This window comes from Strix uralensis, chromosome Z (assembly GCF_047716275.1).
Source record: "Strix uralensis isolate ZFMK-TIS-50842 chromosome Z, bStrUra1, whole genome shotgun sequence".
Classification (NCBI taxonomy): domain Eukaryota; kingdom Metazoa; phylum Chordata; class Aves; order Strigiformes; family Strigidae; genus Strix; species Strix uralensis.
The window spans coordinates 91477040-91499456 of record NC_134012.1 but is presented as its reverse complement, the minus strand read 5'-3'; the positions used below and the strand labels follow the sequence as shown (position 1 = coordinate 91499456).

The following is a 22417-nucleotide window of genomic DNA, read 5'->3' as shown; positions in this document are numbered from 1 at the left end:
TGAACATGAGCCAGCAGTGTGCCCAGGTGGCCAAGAAAGCCAACGGCATCCTGGCTTATATTAGAAATAGTGTGACCAGCAGAAGTAGGGAGGTGATAGTCCCCTTGTGCTCTGCACTGGTGAGGCCACACCTGGAGTATTGTGTCCAGTTTTGGGCACCTCAATATGAGGAGAGATCTCGAGGTGCTGGAGCGAGTGCAGAGGAGGGCAACGAAGCTGGGGAAGGGCCTGGAGAAAAAAAATCCTGTGAGGAGCGATTGAAGGAGTTGGGACTGTTTAGTTTAAGGAGGAGAAGGCTGAGGGGAGACCTCATCACTCTCTACAGCTACCTGAAAGGACATTGTAGAGAGGTTGGTGCTGGTCTCTTCTCACAGGTAATTGGTGATAGAACAAGAGGGAATGGCTTTAAACTGCAACAGGAGAGGTTCAGACTGGACACTAGGAAAAAAATTTTCACAGAAAGAGTGGTCAGACAGTGGAATAGGCTGCCCAGGGAGGTGGTAGAGTCACCATCCCTGGATGTGTTTAAGGGTCGTTTGGATGAGATGTTGGGGGATATGGTGTAGGGGAGAACTTTGTAGAGTAGGGCTGATGGTTGGACTCGATGATCCCAAGGGTCTTTTCCAACCTGAATGATTCTGTGATTCTGTGAATATGAGTGTCAGTTGCTGTGCGTCAGTCGAGGTTCTTATGGTGATAAACCCAAGGCCATCCCAGCATGGGTGGTGTTTAAACGGTGGGAATAGCTCCTGCAAAGACACAGGCAGGACGTTACTTACCCAGTAAGTTCTCTTCCCTCGCAGGGGTGAAACGAAAGTGAGAAAAGCAGGAAAAAAAGAGCCAAAGTACCCCAAAAACCCCACCCAACCACGTGCAGCCCTCCCTTTCCTCAGGCGGACTCAGGAAGCGGGAAGGCACCGGCGGCGGGAGGCTCCTTCCCGCCGCGTTAATGGCGGGGGGCACTCCGCACCCCGCGCTGCCCGAGGCCCGAGCGGTTGCCGTGGCGATGGGGGGGGGGGCAGTGGCGCCCCCTATCGGCCGCCGCGGGGTAGCGGTGGCGGCGTGACGGGAGGGGTGCCCCGCCCCGCCCCGCCCCGGCCGGTGTCGCCCCGCCCCCCCCACCGGGACGGCTCCGCCCCCGCTCACGGCGCCGCCGCCTCGCCAGCCCGCCCGAGCCGTGGCAGCGGGGCGGCATGAGGAGCGCCGGGGGCGGCTGGCGGGGCCGCAGCTGAGGCGCGGCGGCCGCCGCCATGTCGCTGTTGTGTGTGCGAGGTGAGTGACGGCGGCGGCGGCCGGGCGGGGTCCAGCGGGAGCGGCGGGGGGCGACGGCCCGGCTGGAAAGGGCAGAGGGTGGCCGGTGCCGGCAGCGCCCCCAGCCGGACCGGGCGCTGGGGGGGGCCGCAGATGTCCCGCCCCGGGAGTCTGCTGCCTCTCGCGTGGGGCGAAGCCACCGCGCCCCCAGAGGGAAGGCCGAGCCCGCCCGCCCCGCGCACCTGCCGCCGAAGTTAGCTGTCACCCGGGCGCCCCGCTTCTGAGCGGGAGCACGGCTGGGAGGCTTCACGCGTGCGTGGGGCTTGGGCTTGCCGTGCTTTAAAGGAACGACCCGTGTCTCTCGGAAGCGGGGACGGGCATCCCGGTGGCCTCGCTCCCTCCCGGCGGAGCCCGGTGCTCCGTCGAGGGCGGGCAAGCCGTGCCGGCCTCGGGCGGGAGCGCCCACCTGCACCCCGAGTCCCGGGCGTGAGGCGTCCGCCCCGGGGCGAGGGCGGGCTTCGGAGCGGGGAGAGGCGAGGGAGCGGGTGCGATGTCGAGGGGCAGCAGTCCCGGCCGGTGCCAAAACCCCGGGAGCGAGGAGGAGCCCGTGTTTGACTTTCGTAGTTCGTTTGGAGTTGAAACGCTGCCGCTCAGGGAAACTGTCCTCGCAGGCAGCAGGTTGCCGTCGCTGGCTTTAACGTTGCGGTTGTTACTCTCCGCAGACCCGCCTGTGGCATGCATTATTATTTCAGATACGTTACTAATTATCTTCTCGTCCTGCTATCAAGCCTCGTTCCCTTGCTGAACAGGTTACTGAAAGGCGGCACTTTCTCATGCAGGCTGGGTTACAGTGCTGGCAGCTTGCTCTCTATCTCCAGTTTAAATTTCTTGCCCTCTTGTGCCAAAAAAACCCCCAAATCCCCGGAGAAAACCATCTGCCAGGACTCACACTACTGGGACGTGCCTCCCATCAGCGTTTTGCACCGAACGCTGTGGTCACAGGGGGTCCCGGGATGCCAGCCGTGCCCTGCAGCATGAAAGTGTAGTTTTAATGTTCTCAACTCCTTTGCCAGGTTTGATAGAAAAAATGGCACTGGTGTGCTGCTGACAGTTTAGCTCTTCTTCCACTCACATTGGTTGAATTGGTAACAGCTCTTCATCCAGCTGTCCATCACTTTTTTTTGAATCAAAATCCTTGTTTTGATGATGGTGTTAATAAAAAGATGCCAACAGAGTATCTTGAGTGTGCTTTATTTTGGGGATAGCGCTGTTCTTGTAGAAGAGTGTTTTTAAAATAAGTTTCAGCCCTTTTATTAAACATCTGTTGTGTTTAAAAAGTTAGGAGAGGTGTACAAGTGTGAAGTTCATCTTAAAAATGTTTTTGATGTAGTTCTTTGTGAACTGTGCAGCACACATAGCATCTCTGGTAGACTTGTCTAGTCCGTTTTGAAGGCTCTGCCAAAATGTCTTCATTGAAGCTGATTCTTATAAGCTCAGGGGTGTTTACACATCACAGGTCTTTCTTCATTCTTTTGGGTGCTTCATCCTCAAAATGTTCTCAGGCTGTCCTTTAAAGAAATGTGGTTTTGATGCCACCTGGAGCTGACTGTGTTAAAGATGTATTTATACCCTATCTACAAAGAGTAGTGAAAGAATATGAACGGGATGTTTGAGTTACTGACCATGTCTTGCCTTTTCAGGGTGTTAATTCTTGGTCTGTAGAGTCTTTGGAACAAAAGCATTTCAGCAGCCTGGACTCATGCGCTCTTGTGTTTGACTGCTTCTTTGGTTATGTGTAAAGAGCTAAAGAAGAAACTTGAGGTGGCTGGTGACTGTATGTGATGGAGAATTATTCTCAAAGTTGTATCTTTCCATCTGCTGTGCTAAGACAGTAGAAAATACCAGCAGTAATTTAGATAGATGATACTGAGCAACTTTATTATAAGAATGCAGAATGTAGTCAATTTACTTAACTTGAAGAAACGTGTTTTCTGAAATAGCTATGACTGAAAGAGTGAGCTGGTGAGATCTCACAAGTATGAACAATTAAACATAAAATGGAAGAAGTATGCTGAGGTAGAGCAGTCTGAAAAACAAAACAGATAGCCATGAGCTGATACAAAAGAGTAAGTTTTGGGGCAAGGAGAAGAAAACTCTATTAACTGTCACTTCTTGTTTTTTAAAAAAGGTGACAATTTTCTTGCATTTCCCTTTTCCACTGAAATGAACTAATCTTGCTGAGAAAACAGTGCAGCTGTTAATAAGAAAGTTGGAAAAGCTACTTTTTTTCCATTAAAAATGGTGCACATGTAAGACTGCATAGTAATGTGGGATTGGATGCTGTAGATCTGTGATTAAAAAAGAAAGACAATTTAAAAAAATGTGAAATAAATATAGGTGCGATTGGGACACTGTTAATAGCCCCTGAATTACAGTTTAACAGATAAAGGGAAATGTGGAAAAACCCCTAAGTGGCTGTGTAACAAGATGCCTGACAGCCAGGAAGGTAGTGTTGTAATTCATTGATTTATTTTTTTTCCCCCTTCAGTTACGCACATTAATAGTATTTTAATGAATGGCTAATCTAAAACAGTGCACACCAAACATGTCTGAGTGTTGCCTTTGTTCCTGAAAGAACAGCTAACATGTATGATCTCATGTTTAGTGGTACATTTCTTTTACGTTTTCTTCTTAGAGAACCAATCAGGTTGGGGTTTTTTTTGCCTTTTTTTTTGTTGTTGTTTGGTTGGTTGGTTTTGGGTTTTTTCAGAATTATTGAGCTGTTTCTGCCATAGGAGTACCTGACAGAAAATCTAAGCTCAGAGGAATTGTGAGTCTGGGCTCACCTGCAAGTGTTCGGAGGATGTGTGGAGTGAGCCAGTGGTAACAGGCTGTTGTAGGAGCAAATTAAGGGATTCCTTTGAAGCAGGAAAATAGGCAGAGGGTGTCAGTGAAGTGAAGGAGAAAACAGTTCCTGAATATTACATGATTGAGGCATTCAGAGGATACTTCTTCGTATTTTGATTCTACTGCTTAAGTGCAAAAGAGATTGCATACACTCCTGTTTGGAGCAGCTGTGTCTGGATTATGTCTGATAATCTTCTCTTGGCATAGTTTGCTTTATTAGTTTGCATTTAGTGTTGTATTTGTGAAAATAGCACATATTAAATAAAACTAATCCCAGTGAAGCAGTCTAGTTTTTCACATCTATCTTGCATCATTAACTTTCTTGGCCTTTTCTTGGAAGTCTGGATTTTACCTCAGATCTCAACTTAATTATACTTCTTGTTCTGATCTTTGCTGTCTTCTGATTTACCGATAGAAATAACTGCCATCTCAGCACAGCTTCCAAGCGTCATAGCAAAGGAGGACCCTGCTGAGGTTGGATCACCCGGTTACGGGTACTCTGTCATCAGTTCCTTTGCTCTGTTTGCATCGTTGTCCTGAAACACGTTTCAGACCCTTTCACTTGCCCACTTTTATTATGTCTTACTTCGTCACCAGCTCTTGCTGTCTCAAGACAGTGATGGTTCTCTTCTAGTTTTCCTTCTCTCTGCTTTATAACAGCTTATGCTGTGTTTTCAGTGCCATTGTATTCCTAACCTCTTGACCTACCTTACCCATCTGATAATTACAGTAAAAACTGTGTCTCTTTGTCTCATACCTGTCTGTCCTGTTCACTGTATCAATGTCTGAAATGCTTTGCTGTTGCAAGGATATTGGCAATGGGGATCTTCCCTCAGCCCTGTGCGTGGTACCTGGCTTAGTTCCATGAGGCCATAGTGCTGTTGTCTAATGTGCTTTTGTCTTGGGGCCTGATCCGCAGTATCTGTGTGGGATTTGGTGCCTGAGATACGTAGGAGATTGAGTGAGGTGATCTCTTCTGGTCTGGCACTCTAAAGTTTTGACAGGTGTGTGAAATGACTGTCTGGAGTTTAGGGATGTTAATTTTTTTGCCTACTGTTCATCTTGCTGCTGTTCTGAAGACTCAGAAAAGCTTGCTTATCTGGTGACGTTTTTGTTGGTATAGCTGGAGTGTTGGAATACTACTCAGTGAATTTAACTGTGCATCCCTGTATTGCCAGCAAAATTTGAGTTCTAGTCCCTGTCCACTGAATTGAACTCTGTTGACATCCATGTGAAAGAAGCAAACAGGGAAAACGGAAATGGATGTTAACGATAACAAAGGTGTTTTCATTTCTGTCTTGTGGAGTACTCAGAAATATTGATAACTAGAAGCCTGGTAATCAAATGTGAGGGCTTTTTTTTTTTTTGTGTTTAAAGGTTTTTTTCTCCCACTGATGCAATAGCCTCAACTTACCTCTGTGCTCTCTGTAGTGCTGAATGCAGTGCCTCCAGCTCTTTCTGTCTCAAGGGTGAAGATCTCTAGCTGGAGCTCCCTACGTTGCACACTTGTAAATGGTACTCTTAGTAATAGGGTAATTGGATTGCTGTGTTGTCACAGTATTCTGAAATGGTTGCAGAATTGAAAAAAACCCTGCCTGTCTGTGTAGATCAAAATGGAAAAGAACAGAATTGGACATTAAAAGTAGCAGCAGAAGTACAGGTTGTAAAGGTAGAGTATTAATAAAAATATAATGCTTCATGAAGAATTTGCTATGTAAGTATCATGAACTCCTTTTCTCTAGCTGTAATTAGTCAGGAAGCTACCAGTGTATGCAGTGTTGGAACAAAATTAAGTACATTAGAAATGTGGATAACACTAAGATAAAATAGTCTTTGCTACTAAAGGAGCTTCTTTGCATTGAGACTTAAGTTTGGGGTTTGTAAAGCTGTAATTGGTAGCTTAATTGGAAAGAAAACTTTTCAAGCTTCTGTTGTTAAATAATAGGAATGTTTAAAACCTAGAGACCACATTTGACTTGTGATGCACGGGCGGTCATTTATTTTCCTGTTTCAAACCCTCTCTCCTTCAGCTTTGGACGCTTACTGCAGAAGTTTCAACAAACAGTATAGAGTCTTTGTTTTAAGTATTTAGGAACGAAGAGCTCCTTGAAAACCCTGTGTAATTTTCAGTGGGATGAAGGAAGTGTATAGAGGTGCTTCCTGAATTTGAATAGTGTCTGTTTTCTTCTTGCTCACCTGGTGTCCTCTCAGCTGACTCCTTCAGTTTGGGATCTGCCAGGTCAAACTTATAAAGGTTGTTGTTAACATCCAGTTTTAATATACAACAAAGTGCTGTTTTTAATCCAAACGCTGAAAGATCCTAATTTTCAACTGTAACAGAACTAGCTCTGAGAGCTAGTTGCAATTTACACAATGGCATATAAAGTCCAAGCAAATGAAACTGCTTTTTTAAATCCAGGACCTTATTTCAAATATTTGACTTGGAGGCATGTGAAATGCATATGTCTGATGGCAAATGATCCTTTTATAAATTTCCTTTTGAATTTCCTCCTGCATTTTTTTTTTTTATGCCTTGTGATCAAATTTTACTTGATGTTTTGGAAAATACTTTAATCACTCAGTGAAAGCTGTTCTCAGTGCTGTTCCAAGAGAGCTTAAACCAGAGTGATGTGCCTAATAACTCTTGCTCTCTGGCTTTTTCATTCAGATAATTCATTGTGTCATCTTGCAAACAGGTTGGGAGCTGCTGTGAGGGTGTGCAGGGTCTTCCCCTACTCTGCCTCTTTGGTAGGTTAAAGCTGGCATTTTCTTCGTGGGGAGTGTGTGAAAGCAACTTGTTATTCTCGTCTCTTGTTAGATGGAAAGACATCTGGGGCCTGTAGTTTGAAAGGTTTCTCTTGAGCATTTGAATTTGCTCGTCTTCACAATCTTTATTTTCTGACCATACTTCTGAAGTTTCTATAGAATTGAAAATTGCATTTAATATTCCTGTGTTGATCTCATCATCATTAAATGGAGAACGGAAATCTGCTTTATTCATATTGCCAGCTTGTGTTTATCTGTGCATCCATTAGCCGTCTTTGCCAAGGAATTTGGTGAAATAATGTTTTGCTTGTCTACTGTGACCTGTAAAATTTGGCAGATGCTTTCTGTGATACGGATTCCTATTCTACAAGATATATCCTGGGTGTTTGGATCAGATCCCTCTTCATTTAGCAGGATTTTCTTTTCTCTTAGGCCTTCCCTATACCTGACTAGGCTGCTGTGCATAATGCTGGTTTCATTATTTGCCTGTTGTCTGGCTTCTGTGTCCTGCATGGTTTTGTATAAACTGCAAATGCCCAATCTAGGAACGAAAATGTTAAAACATGGCAGGCATTTGCTATGGGTAACCCCACTAATGACTGTTCTCTCCAGTTGCTAACTGTTACTCTGTTACACTGTCTTTCCACCATATTACATCATTTTAAACTTCAATGAGACTATCCTGCAGTAGTAAGTCATATGTCTCAAAAAGGTCTGCGTGTTAAATCTCTGTAGTTTAAATCAGTCTTTCCAAACTGGTGTTGAATAGTAGACGTAATCTTTTTGAAACTGTAACTCCTTAGACATTTCAGACATGTCTGGTGTGCTCAGTGACCTGTAGGTACCTGTCCTCCTACAAGTGTGCACTGAGTGTCGCCTCAAGCGTCATACTCTGCTCTCCTTGGAGCCTGTTATCTAATCTCTCAGGACGCATTTAAAGCAAATGTCACCAGAGTACAGACTTTCTCACTGACATCTGAGTGGTGGTTATCTAGACTTTCTGATTTTTATTATTTGCATCTTGGATGGTTAACATCATCTTCACTGGGTCTCACAGGTACTTGCCTCACCCCCATCACGGGGAAAATGTTTATTGGGTGCCTGTTACTTCTTCACCATTAGCAGGTAAGTCAATTAATGGGCTGGGCTTTCCCCTGCATCTAACTTCCTACACCTAGAGCTACCCAACCTGTATTGATACTGTTTATTCCTTGTATATTTACCATGGCTTATAGCTCTCTGGAATGGAGTGGACTTCAGCCGTCCTTCTTGCTTGAGGAGTAGTGACTTTTTGGCCCCATAGAAAACTCTTAATAAATGATTCCTGCATCTGATATCACAATTTTTGTTCAATTTTATTATTCTCAGTCAATTTTCTAATAATTATCCTCAGCTTTATGAAATTAACGCACTCTGAAATGTCCCTTGTGTATTGCTACAAATCAGTTGTATTTGATTTGATCATAACTACTTCAGGTAGCTCTTAAATAATTGTTTTGTAAGAGTAAATCATAGGGGGGATCCAAAATAGTTATTTTCCTGTTTAACAGTTTTTGAGTTGGAGCACTATTTACAAGTTTTAAAAGACCTGAAGTAGTACTGTAGGCATATGAACTCTTCAGCATTTCTCTGTTTAACTCCCTTTATATGACTAATACTGTCTTCTGTGATGAGTTCATAGATTTCAGTTAAATACATTATGAAATACACTATGACCATCTGTATTTCTAGTTCAGCTGGGAAGAAAGCTTCAAGTTTAATCCAGATTTAAAAAAAAAAAAAAAAGTTAAACCAAGAAACCTCTGGTTGATAGTTTAATGGAAAGATGCAAGTGAGGTTTACTTGGCGTATCGCAAAAAGCTGAGATGCCCACATCCTTCACCAGGCTTTCAGAATAGATTCCTTAATGTCCTTTTAGGTTATTTTCCCCATTATTAACTTTGAATACTTGAATAATTACACTTCTAACTAACAAATAACACCCTGAGTACCTGCAGGTATTAGTGACTTTTTCCTTCTTGTCCAGCATGGAATGCAAGAGACCAGCTGTGGCTATGGGATCAAGTTAGGGGATGAGAAGTCCTCAGCTGAGGAATTCTTTTGCCTGATGTTGGTTGAACTTCATAAGCACTGAGTTATGACATGCATTCATGTCCTGCTGTCATGGAAAATGGCAACGAATAGGAGCGTAGTACTGGCAGGTACGCTGTCTCTCTGACAGCTAGCTGAGGACATCTTAAAAATGAGAGGAAACGCTGCCAGCTAATGGTTGTGACTCAGTTTATGTTCCCTCTAGCTCACTGCTCTGGAGTGTCGATATGTTCATCTTTTTGTCAGGTGAGTTGGGGTGGGATTTGGAAAGAACTGTAAGGAAGTTGGGTACCTGCATTCAACATGGAAGCATATGTTCAGAGACCATCAGTTTATGGAAATACTATGCTGAGAGAAAATTAAATTGAGGTGTTTTCAGGTATATATAAACCTCACCTGCTTTGTTTGCACATTTTCCTTTTGCTGGCCAGGCTTGAATTTGTAAAGGTCTTAACATTGCTGGGCAGGATGCATAGGTTAGAAACTGTTTTAAAGGGATTAAAAAACTGATTTTGTTCCCTTTTTGCTTGCCTGTATATGGGGAGTTTGGGCATCTAGGAACATAAAGAAGGTATGGTCTTTCAACAACTTCATGCTGAACTCAGACTCCTGATGCTCTTCCTTGCATTGAACATCCCGTATGAATGGAAAGTGAATTGGGCTGGAATGGCATATCTGAGGAGGTGACTTGTTTGAGATGATCTCGAGCCTAAAACTGTTGGCGAGTTTTAAAAGAAGTTTGGCTTCCAGACTTGGCTGTGTCCCTTTAAGGAATACTGGTTTTAACCGTATTACTTAAAGCTCCTGTGACTTAACTCTCTTAATTCTTTACAGCTAAATGCTTGGCTAAACAGACTCCAGCACTTCCACCATGGAGACATAATTTTTAAGTATAAAATAACTGCAGAATTATGCTTTTGAATATTGGCATACTCAATGCTTATTTTCTCAGCTCAGGCCAATGTAGTAACACTCAGTTTAAGAAACATCATTAAAAAAAAAATAAATTACATGCTAAAAGACTTCTGGCATCACCCCTCTGTCCAGATGAAGTCTGCAACATATAACCAACCTGCTGTCATCTTTGGCCTCTCCTGAGGAATGGTGTTTGGGTCTGGAGCTAAATGTAGTGGCCCATTAAACCCTTGATTCTTTTAAGCTTTTACGGCAGCACAGTACTGCAGGCCCTGTAGCAGGGGTGCAGGCATGCTTGAATAAGGCAAAATGAGCTGATGCAGGTACTGCATCACCTGAAACCTTTTCTGAAGGATGATATAGGGCTGTTGTCCAAGGCCTGGGAGATCGTTGGGTATTTTGGGAACAAACAAGGATTGTAACAAATCTGTCGTGTGTTGTCCTGCTGTCTTGCATTTTTGTGTCTTTGTGCCACCAGTCGTTCTTTCTGCTCAGCTGTACCAGGGCTACATTTGAGCTGGCGAGAGGCCTGGGTAGTGGTGCTGTGCACAGAGAGCAAACCCCCAGGGTCGGGCACTGATTTGGAGCCTCATGTGTTGGTGAAGGTGCACCATGCTTCTGAACCTTCACGGGACTTTTCTGTTGCCACCTCTCTTGGCTTGCCATGTTTTTTGGAGTTGTCATAGATTTATCTTATTTTTTGTGCCACTGGATACCTGAATGAGGCCAGACAGCTTTATAAACTTCAAGCATGGGGAGCTGTGTGATTTATTCTGCTCTGTACTGATTGTTAGCATCCTGAGTATCACAAGATATTTACTGTAAGACATTTTTTTTCAGCAAATCCTTGACCAGATTATTCAAAAACTGCTGTGTAAACTGAGTTCTTTCGGAGTTTTGTGTTCTGGTTTTTTTTTTTTTTTTTTTAATTTTTCGATGTCTTAAGGATATTTCAAACCAGTTTCATATAGTCAGGTAGTGATGGAAAGACTAAGCATGAAGAAACTCTGGGTGAAATTTCACTTAACCTACGTTGTAAACTGAACATTTCTGCTTAGCAAGTATAGCAGTTTTCAAGGAATAAATATATATATGTGAATACGTAGATATTTAGATTTCTAGAGAGAAACCCTTTAGAGAGATTTTGCTTTCCTGAGGGCTTGTATAAACCTCAGAACATGTTTCCGGGAAATGTCAAGGGACTTCAGATTTTCAGTACCTGTGGTGATTCACATTTAGTTGTCACAGTCTTCTGTTGCAACAACCACAGTCCTTTGCAAATGAAGTCTCTGTGGAGTGTTATGTCTAAAATTATACTCTGAAGATGTAAAAACTGTTATTCTGGAAATCCTTAATAACTGTTTTTTCCTATAGGGCCAGGAGTACCAGACACTAATTGAAATGATGTCACGGTAGCTTTGGGTGAGGAAGGAATTTGACTGCCGCGTGATCTACTACACGTTTTTAGAAAATTGTTATTCTTGTTTTGTTCACCCTCCCAATTTCATGACTTATTCTTCATTCTGAGACTTCTTCAAAGGCAAGCGGGTGGTGTTCTTCAGAAGATCGTTTGTCCTCTGTGAAAAGCACATTTCATGTGGCTCTTCTTTGAGAGTCTGAGGTGCCATAAATTACTAGAAAGCTGGGATTGTCTTGATTCTTGGATTTGGGAGTTCTAACTCTACCAAAATCATAATGCCATTTCATAGATTAATAAAGTCTTGGTTTTTAACAAAATTAATTCTTGTTAAAATGTTCTTCTGGTTCAAACATCCCCCGACCTTGAACTCCCAGTCTGAATCTAAACTTGTAGTATGTGATTTGAATTTGGCATGCAACATGGATATGGATTGGTGGGAAGGGAAAAATAGATGTGAAACGGTAATTTTATTTCAGCCTTTCCTACCTGGTATAACTTGCTGCGTGTGCAAAATTTTATTAGATTTTGACATATCAAATTAAGTAAGTGGAGTCTGTGTATGCTCCATTTTAGTAGGAGATTTTTTTAGGAGATTAGCTGATTAGAAACTCTACAGTTACAAGGCCAGAATGAATTGTTGTAATCATCTAATATGACCCTCTGTAGGACATAGTATTTTTTAGTGTAACAATATAGAGTCTTCTAGAAAAAGATCAGATTCTGAATTAAAATTGATGAAGGAATTTCTGTAGTTCTCGGCAGCTTTATGTTGTTTATCATCTGTGTGACAAATTTATGCTTTTTAGAGTGAACTGTTTTTTTTAACTTGAGCATCACAACAACAGAGGTTGGTGTGCCTTTCCTTAGATTGGAGAAGCTATTATGAAGTATGTACTCCTCACTCTTTCGGTACTGAAGGATTGGGAAGAATGGAGTTTGGTAATGTCTGTTACTTGAGTAGAGGTACGTGGCTGTTGTATTGACTAATCTGACTACAATGAGAAGTGTTTACATATTTTTCCATGGTTAAAAAGAGATCATGACATGCCACGACCTATTGGATTGCAGTGTTAAATCACTATTTTGTTACACTTTGACTAGGTGGGAGGAGTGTGGTTTAACAGAGCTCTACCAACAAACCTTTTACTTTTATTGTAAACTTGAGTTTGAAGTTGCTGTTCTGTATGTGTCTGACACTTTAGTCAATATAGAAATGTGTTCAGGCTTTACTGGAGCAGAGCAGCAGAGGACAGAAGTCTGAATACGTATGAGTTAACCCTGTGCACGTTTGCTGAGGGCCTGCGTTGTGTTTTTTTTCTTACAGAACATCAGGAAAGAGCAGGTGTTGGAGATGAAATAGGGATTACATGATCCTGAAATGACAACTGATACAGTTATATAAAGTGAAAAACATTTTAATTAGTAGTTTTGAGTTTGTTTCCAAGGGGCTGCAAACACATTAGTGTTGTAAAGCAAAGTGGGGAGCTTGTGACTGAAGCGGTGGGAAGGAGGCTATTGGTGTAGGACTTGGAACTAGCCCTCATAAGATTAGCAGGAGCCACGAGGAGTGTGAGTTATGAGGGAAACAGAGATGTTGGAGGGGATGTGCTGCTCTGGAAAGAGAGGAATAAAGGTGACTGGGAAAATTCCACTGTGTGTTAGTGATGCAAAATTGTAAAGCGGCATTAGTGTGGATAAAGAGAAACCAGCTGGGCTGAAATTGCTTTGGGAAGAGCTGATAAGAGATTTTGTTGTGATAGCGCAAGAGAACTACTGCACGTAGTCCAGGATTTAAATGTGGGTAGAAATCTAGTAATATGGTTAGAGAGAAGTATTTCTGGGTATTGTCACTGTCAGAGACTAACTCCCCACACCAGAGAGTGAATGGCTGGGTACAGAGAGCTGTGTTATCTGGCCGTTTCATCATCAGATAGCAACTGAAGCCATAAAATTGATGGAGTTAACTGTAGGTGTGGCTTTAAGAAGCACAGAAGATGCTTCAGGGAAGCTGAATGTAGAAGTGAACTTGGTTTGGATGATCACAACTTAAACTAGGTTAAGTTAAACAGATAAACATGTAGATCAGTAACTGTTAAACCTCTAGAGAAACTGAAGAAGCTTTTTGGTGAAGCGTGGAGCTTGGATACAGAGGAGGGCATGAAATTCAGTGAAGCTCCGGGGGTAAATATTAGCATCTCAAATAACAGAAAAGGCTCCACCTAGGAAATGACCCCAGAGCTGATGATTCACCTGATCATTATTGCGTCAGGACTTTGTGAGCAAACACAGAACCTCTGAGAGGTGTGGGCAACAAAGCAGTTTGTAAAAGGAAGGTGTATCTTGAGGATCAGGAAGTCCAGGGCTAAGGCAGGGTCTTCCACCTCAGCAGACAAGGTGCTGTCTTGCAAAAGGTATTAAAATAGATAACAGAAGGTGCTTTGGTCACGTGAAAAGGAGAAACAGCCAGTCTCACAAAGGAAGGAGTCGAGCTGCTGTGCCTAGGGACAGGGAGTTGAACAAAGATGATCCGGGTATGACCTGAATTGTAGGAATTGTTTCTTATGAGAATGACACTGAAAATAATGCGCAGATATACGGGGTGGGAGCAAAACTGTTAAAACCTTGAATTTCTGTCTGCTAATCTGTAGCCCAGAGTGCTAAAACATGCAGTGCTTGAAATCGGAGCTATGTTAGCAGAAGTTTAACTACTGCTGTAGGTAAGCAGTGACATCACCTAACTGGAGAATGAGAAAGGTGGTTTCTGTGGCTTGACAGGAAGATAAGGAGATGGGTGATAAACATGTGTAAGTATGAGTCTTGACTTCAAAAGCAGGCAAGACTGTGATAATATGCAATGTTTAAAATAAATTTTAAAGAGAGAATGATAAAAACTTTATAGACGGGTGGAAGCAGTTTGGAAGGTCATCAGGTATAAAATGTGGTGTGGGTTTGCGAGAGGAATATTGTGCTGGGCTAACCTGTTGTTTCTAGATGAAAGCACGCATCTGTTTGGACTTTTATAATATCTCACAAATTAACATAGCAGACATTTCTTTTTTAAGAAAATTGGAATTGGCAGAAAACATGTAAAATATATAAGGAACTGGCTGTAGCAGAAGCTAGTAATGTTGCAAAGACTGGTGGGAGAAGCAGATAGATGTCTTCTGCTTGTGGTGTGGCAAGAAAAGTAGGAATGTGTGTGTCAAAGTTGTTTTTAAGACAAGTCCTAATGACATAATAAATTTGGAAGTAGATAAATATAATGTAATGACCCTGAGGACAGCAGTAATGAAAATGAGTTGATACTATGTAGAAGAGCTATGCACTTAAAGGCAAGTGACAACAATTTCTGAAAAATGCAAAGCTTGGTGAAAGGAAAAGCATTGGGGTGCCCTTGTGACTTAGCCCCATGGTGCTGATAAACAGAAACTGGTGGGATCTATGACTCCTGTCCATTAAAAACATCAGGAAATTAAACACAGGGTGAGGAAAAACATTAAGGTGGAGGATAGTGTTGACATAAGATGTAGAAGGTATGAGTGTGCCATTAATTAAAGTGTACACTGGATGTCAGGAATGATTTTTGAATGGCTTAAGTGGTACAGGTGATGGGAGAACCAACATTAGAGTTAGTGACCCCAAAGGGCTCTTCTAGTCTTACGAACCTCACAGCACTAACTTCATTATGGTGTGAATTACTGCTCTGACAACTACTTGCTATAGACAAACTATATTAAGATAATACTTTGTTGTAGCATCTTGCTTATTTATAAATTTTAATAATAGAAAAACAAACTACATGTGAGGGAACTTGCTCATACTTAATTGTTACCTAAGAATGTTTATTTTAGTTAATGATTTTGATTTTATTGTCATTTAGACTGATGGAATGTCACTTGGATTTTTATGGAGGCCTAAATGCAAGCAAACAGCATGGGTTTCAGGAGAACAGTCTTGGGCATAATCCTTGTCATTGGTAAGACCTGGTTGTGGTTCAGTTCTTTGTGTACATGCTGTGTCAAAACAAAAGTATTGGCAGGAGAATGCTAATTGTGTTTGGGAGATGCAGCTCCTTCAGATACTGTAAAAATGCCATGGGGAGCAGCCATTTGGCTGCTTCTCTCAGATGGAGTTAAAATCATGTGCTTGCCCGGGTATCAGTCTCTAGGCTGAATTTATAAAACACATTCTGTCTATACAAAATTCACTTGAAAAAACCCAAACACCCTCAAACCATCCTTTTCAGCTTCCTTCTGGGGAATATTGTAAGTGACCAATGTCCCAAGACCTTAAACAAAAAAAAAAAAAAGGGCAAAAATGTTAGTGCCAATCTGACTGCCCTGTTTCTGCAATTTGTGTGTGTCTTCCATGGACCAGAATTGTCTGAGCGGTTTGTGAATTCTAAGAGTAAAGTCAGGCTGCCAAAGAATTAGTCTGCAGTGTTGTGCTACATCTCCCATTCCTGCCTGGGAGTCTCATTAATTTACACCATAACTCATATCCTAAACAGTTCCTTTACCCTTTCTTAATGCTCACAGTCAGCTTATTTTTATCTTCTAGATATTAATCTTTTCTCTGGTTTGTGAACTCAAGCAAGTAAATATTTAAGTAACACAATATTAATATTTTCATTAAAAGTATTTTTCAAATTCCTTCTTCATTATTTGGTGCAGGAAAACACAGGTGCTGTTTTTCCTGGGAGTTTATAATTTGCTGTAGTATGGTGGGATGTTTTTGCTTTAAAAGGAAAAAAAAAAAGTTACTGAATCCACCACAACTTTCCTGTTGCTTTATTTTTGAGTTTTGGTGAATATGCTAGACTTCTGAAGCTGAACAATGATATTTGTTACTATCAGTTTTTAGCTCAGTGCTTTTCAGGGCAAGCTTGTGCTCAGTCCTGCTTGACAAGTAGCTGTGTTCCAGTTGGTTGATTGCTTGCAATCCTGTAAGTTAAATCGAAACTACCAGAAAATATACCAAGGCTGTGATTAGGTGGCGATCACTTCTGGTGTGGTTAGTCAGCAACTCTTGTTCCAGGGTGCATCTCGTTTAAACTAAATCTGAACAGGGAGTGTGGAAATCTGAGTCATTCGGGAGACTATACAGATGATTTCAGTGTTTTTGTTGACTGAGGAGAGAAGCTCACGCCAGCCAAACGAAAAGCACACAAGTTGTTTTATTCTATCTGTAATTACTGCTTTTTCTTTGTTTGGTATGAGAGTACTTGTGTCTTATAGCAGCTATTACCTTGCCATGACCAGGCTGTGTGATTTGAACTAATAACTCTGGCAAGAATGTAGCCATTTAAGTGGCTTTTACCTGTGGGTACAGAGTCTGAGCAGCAGCTGCATATGCTCTGTGTCTTGGAAGAAATTATTCTGTAGCGAGGTGTATACTATTCTCAAAACAAACCGATTTATCCATTCATTTGGTTTCTGAACTGGAATTTTTGTTTAAATTTTGTTTTTTTTTTTTTTTTAATTTTTAAATGGTGGTGTTGTTTTAAAATTTTATTTTATTTTTGCTCTTTGCCTTTTTTTTTTTTTTTTTTTTTTTTCTTCACTGAAGCTTTTCTTATAAACTAGTTGAACTATTGGTTTGTCAGCAAAGTCAGTTTACTGACTCAGACTGGCTCCTAGCAGACTTAATATGTTATCAGTCTGTCTTTCTTCCTGCCTTCTGGTGCAAGGATATGGCTTTCATTATGCACATTTCCTTAATCTTTGGCAGCTGGGGGCATATATGAGTTGAAGTCTGTTTTGTGTGAAATTAAATAGCATGGGTTTTGTTCCCTTATTCAATTAAGGCATTTTCACTAACTTAAAATAATATATTTCTGAACCTTGCAGAACTTGAGAGAAGGATAATTTATGCCACTGAAAATTTGAAGCCTCCTTTATTCTCTGCCCAATAGTCTTTATCTCCTGTATCTAAAAATTCTGGAAGACTTGATGGATTTTTTTTTTTTTTTTTTTCTTCCTAATCAGGCACAGATTCAGGAGTAGGGATGCTGTCTCTTCTGATCATAAAACAGTTAAAAGTTCAGGAGAAATCTCTTACATGCAGGGAACTCCTTAAAGCAAAGTGACTGGAAGCACAATCTAACAGAATACGCCTTCTGAGAGAGTCATGAACGCAGTAACTCACTCCAGTATGTTGCACCCAAGCTGCTTTTTATTAATGAAATAAAATAAAGGCTGCAATGGAATATTGAAGAGAAGAGGCAGCTTGGATTACTGCTTAGTTCACCTCTTGGCTGGGGAACCAGGTCGTCTGACAGAGTTGTCTGTGTTGCCAGCGTCACGAGGATTAACCTCTCATAATCTCTATGATTTGAATAAGATCCTGTCCTCACTGCTCAGTTCAAAACAGCTGCTGAGCAGAAACTTCAGTGAATCCGTGTCTGTGTTGGTCAGCCCAAAAAGTAAGAAATATATGTTAGAGGATTTCTCCTAGCTGTGCTTTTTAGCAACTGGTTTTAGTGTTTGGGTAGTAGGTATGTATAGGTGGAGCTGTTCTGTGGAATCAGGGAAGTTGGCTACATCCTCAAGTTTCCTTTTTGCTTAAAACTTGTTCTGTTACACAAATAGTATCAAATCCATTTCTCCATCACCACACTCTGCTTCCCCACCCCCCTTGGAAAGCAAACCTTGCGCAAAGGCATCATCTCTTGGTTTGTAAGTACAACATAACAAAACTTCAGTGTGTGTTTGTTTTCCCAGTTCTCAAGAAAAATGCAACTAATCCAGACCAATCAGTCAGGGGTGATGATTGCCTGTCTGTACTAGGTCAGGCCAAAGTTAGGAGGCATTACTCAGTCAGCTAACGTATGTGTATCTACCCTCGAGGAATAGTGGTGATAATAAGGGACTTAGCTCTTCTTATAGCACCACAAAATTTGAAGAAGGATTTTCTTTTGTGTATTGTGGTTGTGAGGAGGCTATTTAGTTTAGTTTAAAAAAAACCCAACAGACTGTATTTGCTGTGTCAAACAGGTAGCAATGTATCTGTGAGACAACTTGTAACTCCCCAAAACAGGGCCTGAGAGAAACAAGCCTGTGAGAAACAAAGACTGAGAAAAACAGCCTGAGAAGAGAGAAGGAATGTGGGGGGAAGTGGAGGCCCTTCGAGCCGAGGAATGTCTCAAACACTCACAAGTAACAAAACTAAAGTCACAGGGTAATTCATGTGGAGTTTGGAGCTGATAAGGCTGCCTGGACAGCACAGGATGGGCTGGAGGAGGGAGCCCTGAGGAGACAGGATGGTTCTGCTCTGGTGCATCTGGTGCAAGGGTTGTCTGTCCAGTGAATGACCTTTGCTTCATTATCCATGAAATACATATTAAAGTTGACAGCCCTGCATATGCTAATGAAGTTAACGAGATCATGCTAATTACATCATCCCATGAAGCACCTTACCCCTCCCCATACAGGTGATACAGATGGGTCGACCTGGGGGACAGACCCAATAAAAGTGTGTATAAATTGGGGGGGTGAGGAATGAAATATAGAAAGGAAAAAGAAGACATGAAGATGGATGCCTCCGTGATGAACTCAGACATGACCAACGCAGGAACCTGGACCAGTTTTCTCTATTCTCTCTCTCGGTCCTTTTTCACCTTTTCCCTTATTACTATTAAGTAACACAAGGCATACTGTATTGCTTGCCGTAACTCGTTATATACTTAGTCAATTATCCTGTATCCAATGAGTACATTGTGGGAAATTAATAAATATCTGTACATGGACTTTGAGACTTGTCTCACCGTTGTCCACTCTGTTGGGGTTTATGAATCTAAGTCACTTGTCTCCCTCATCTGAGTGGGATGTGGCATTAAAATTGCCTCTTGAGTGATAGTCCCTTTCTTCTCAGTGGAGAGTGATACGGGTTTGCTTGTGTTGTCTGCCTACTTTAAAACATCTGATACTGCTGTCAAGTGACAGCAAAGATGTATAGCAAAGAGGCTAAATTGTGAAGCAGGGTCTCTGAAGCATGTGTTCCCCTTGCTATTGAAGAAATATCGAGGTGAATTTCACCTGAAATTGCCTGTTGGCACCTTTAAGCCTTGGTTATATTGGGGATGGATTAGATTGGGTGGCAGAACCGACGGTATGAACCACTGGTTCCCAAAATGTCACCTCTGGGTCCTAAGCCTAGAAGTGGGGGGCATACTCATATATAGAATAGGTGCTGCTGTTTCATCATCTCTCCTAGGCATCATCTAGGTGTTTGAATGGACAAGATATGAAGCTAAAAGGGCTTGTTCTGCAGCCCTTCCTGTTGTAATATGAATTCTCTTAGCACAGACTCCTGCTGAAGGTGGCAAAGAGCCACTTGGTCTGCAGGGCAGAAGACAGCTGGTTTGGGACCCAAGTGCAAGGTGTCATTCATCTCAGAGTGGCTCTTGGGGAATTCCAGCGTCTAGTTTGAACAGTGGGACTGTTGGACTTACTCAAACAACTGACGTTTTGGGAACCGTAAATTACAAATCTGATTGGTGCTTTCATGGTGCTGGTGGGCAGAGGGGCAGTAACCACATGGCAAACATCTGTGATATGGCAGAAAGGTCTCTGTGAAGTATCGTTTGTGAATACTCTTGTGTGACTTGGTTGCAGTTCTCAGTGGAGAAATAGGGTGGGAGAACTGACGCTTCAGAAACTTTCCTTGGTGAAGAAAACCATCTGAAGATAGCTTGAGTGCTCCACTAACTGTGTCTTAGAGCCTGGACCTTTGGTTTTCAGTAGGAAACAGATGCTGAGGTGACAGCTAGGAGTGAAGTTAAATTTCAGGTAGATGCTAACATGTCTGTGGGAAGGTTATGAAGAAGCAAAACACAATTCTAAATAAGCATCTGAGTATGCTGGCTCTTGCCTCGCTAGAATTAACTTGTCAGTTTGCATTGACGTCGTGATTATTGTCAGATAAGTTGAAAAGGTGAGTAATGAGGTAAAGGGCTCTCTGGAGAGCAGCATGCAAGCTTGGCCTATCTTTGAGGCACCTTGTATTCCAGCACAGGCTGTGGGGCTCTTGAGAGTTGGAGCTAATACTTTCTGTGCAGTCTTTAAGGATGATAACAAGATGCATTGCTAGAAGGAATATTTGAGTCTCGGCACTGGGAGGCTTTCATTTCAGCAAGCCCCAAAGCGGGCAGAAGATGGCTTATGATTCTCAACTTTTTTTAGTTACCTGAAAGGTGACTTGAGCTCAATGAGTTGATCTGCTTTGTGTCGGCTGGGGAAGTCTCCTGAGACTGGCTGCCTGCCAACTGAACTGTGGGACCATGCAGGCAGGAGAAATGGGGGTAGATAGACCCATAGCCTGGAGGAGCGTCTGCAGTGATGGGAATTCCTGGAAGAGTGTCCCGGTGTTGGGAATTCCAGCATGACATGTTCCACTCCTCAAACTGCCACCTGCTTTTCTCTCCTGTGCAGTGTTTAGCCACACAAGCTGCCTGGAAGTATAAGTTTCTGCACTTCTTCTGTTTCCAAGTATATTTCATGTAAAAACTAGAAAATATTTTATGGTCTGTTGGCACTCTGGATTCACTGTTAGTGCTAATCTGTTCCAGAAGGTTGTAAAGTTCAAGTCTTGCATGTTCCTACTTTCGATACTGCTTCCCAGCATCTGTTTCCAGCTTTTTTGGCTGTATCGTTCATGAATATGCTTGCTTTTTTTTTTTTTTCCCCAGACAACAATATTGTCAAGCTTATTTCAGCTGCTGCTTATCTGAAATAAATTGAATGCTTCCTACTGCCTTTCAGGAAGTTTTTCTGGGATCAGCTGTAAGTAAACCTCTTGCAGTTTCCTTACTGCAAAGCAGAAGTTTCACTAAATGCGAATGCTTAACGTAGTAATGATTTGAGCTGTGGTTTACAAAATAACTTGTCAATGTTATAAGCACTTTATTGGTAAGATCTCCTGAGGCTTTTTGGATAAAATGATCTGCATGTTCTAAAGTGCTGGAATCCCTTTGCAGTACCTAGTGGTCATGGTATATTGATTATATCTTGCCAGTGTAGATCCTGTTCTGTGCTGGCTTTTTAATAAAATCACGGTATCCACTTACAAGCTCAGAGGTGAGGGGAGTTCTGGGTTTTGTGACCTGCTGTTTTCTGAGTCTCCTCCCTCCCTTTCTCTTTGTGAAACTATCCTGTCCTAGTTACTCTATTTCCAATTTTGTTTTCAAACCAACAAATAACAGCATGACCTTGCTGCCTGATACTGTTTTTCAGAGAAGTGTGGGTGTAAGGATCTTGGAAAAGCAATTCGATGTCTGCTCTAACTTCAAGGAAGGAACCAGTTGCAGAGCTCTCTAGTTTTCCTCTTGCATTTTGTGCCCTGTCACTGCTGCTTTCTGCAAGTTGCATACATAGTATCAGTTCCATTTTTCCTGATCTATATTCTCCTGGTAAGATGTTTTGTTTTCAGTTTGTGTTTCTTTGAGATACAGGTTGAATGTTTCTGTCCAAAACTGTGCTCACAACTGCAATTCCCATGGCATGTCTTCTGGAGCATTATTTAGAAATTTTTAAATTGTTGTAGCATTTTCTTCACCTATGAATTTCTGTTGCTGAAATAGTTCAGGGAGTATTTCACATAGGTGTGTTCTTGAGCTAAGAAACAAACAAGAAGGCATATGAAACTCTTCAGTCCAGGAGGCTAAAAAACTGTGTGATGTTAAGTCGGTGTCTCACATCAAATCTGGTAACAGATTAACCTGTAAACAAGACCCAGGTGTCTCTCTAACTATCTGAATCTATTTTGTCATTGGAAGTGTTTAGAAGCCTACTTATATTAACTGCCTACCACATTAAACCATCATAGAAAGTAAATTGAATTGTCACCCCTTCTGTTGCATGAAGTACCTTTTAGAGAAGTAGGGTCTTTTAAGAGAAGGCTTCTTTTGCTGATGAGGACTGAGTTGTATTTTAAAAAGCAATTAAACAACCCTTGCCAAAGAGTCTGCAAAGTTGGGCCTCTGCTCAGGTATACTGTGAGAATGTGGTTTTGATTGGAGTGTTTGCAAAAGCCAGAAAGGGTTTCCTACCAAGTTTTTTTAAGTTGTTC

At 42.0% G+C, this 22417-nt stretch overlaps 1 protein-coding gene across 2 annotated transcripts in view; it reads left to right on the top strand.

The window, feature by feature from the left end:
- Positions 1–1145: 1145 nt before the first annotated feature.
- UNC13B (unc-13 homolog B) overlaps positions 1146–22417 on the top strand; it is a 220177-nt gene continuing 198905 nt past the window's right edge. For both annotated transcript variants that reach the window (XM_074856071.1, XM_074856070.1), the window contains exon 1: positions 1146–1272. In XM_074856071.1, coding sequence (XP_074712172.1) covers positions 1251–1272 — 22 coding nt within the window. In that variant the 5' untranslated portion in view covers positions 1146–1250. The remainder of the gene's footprint in view (positions 1273–22417) is intronic.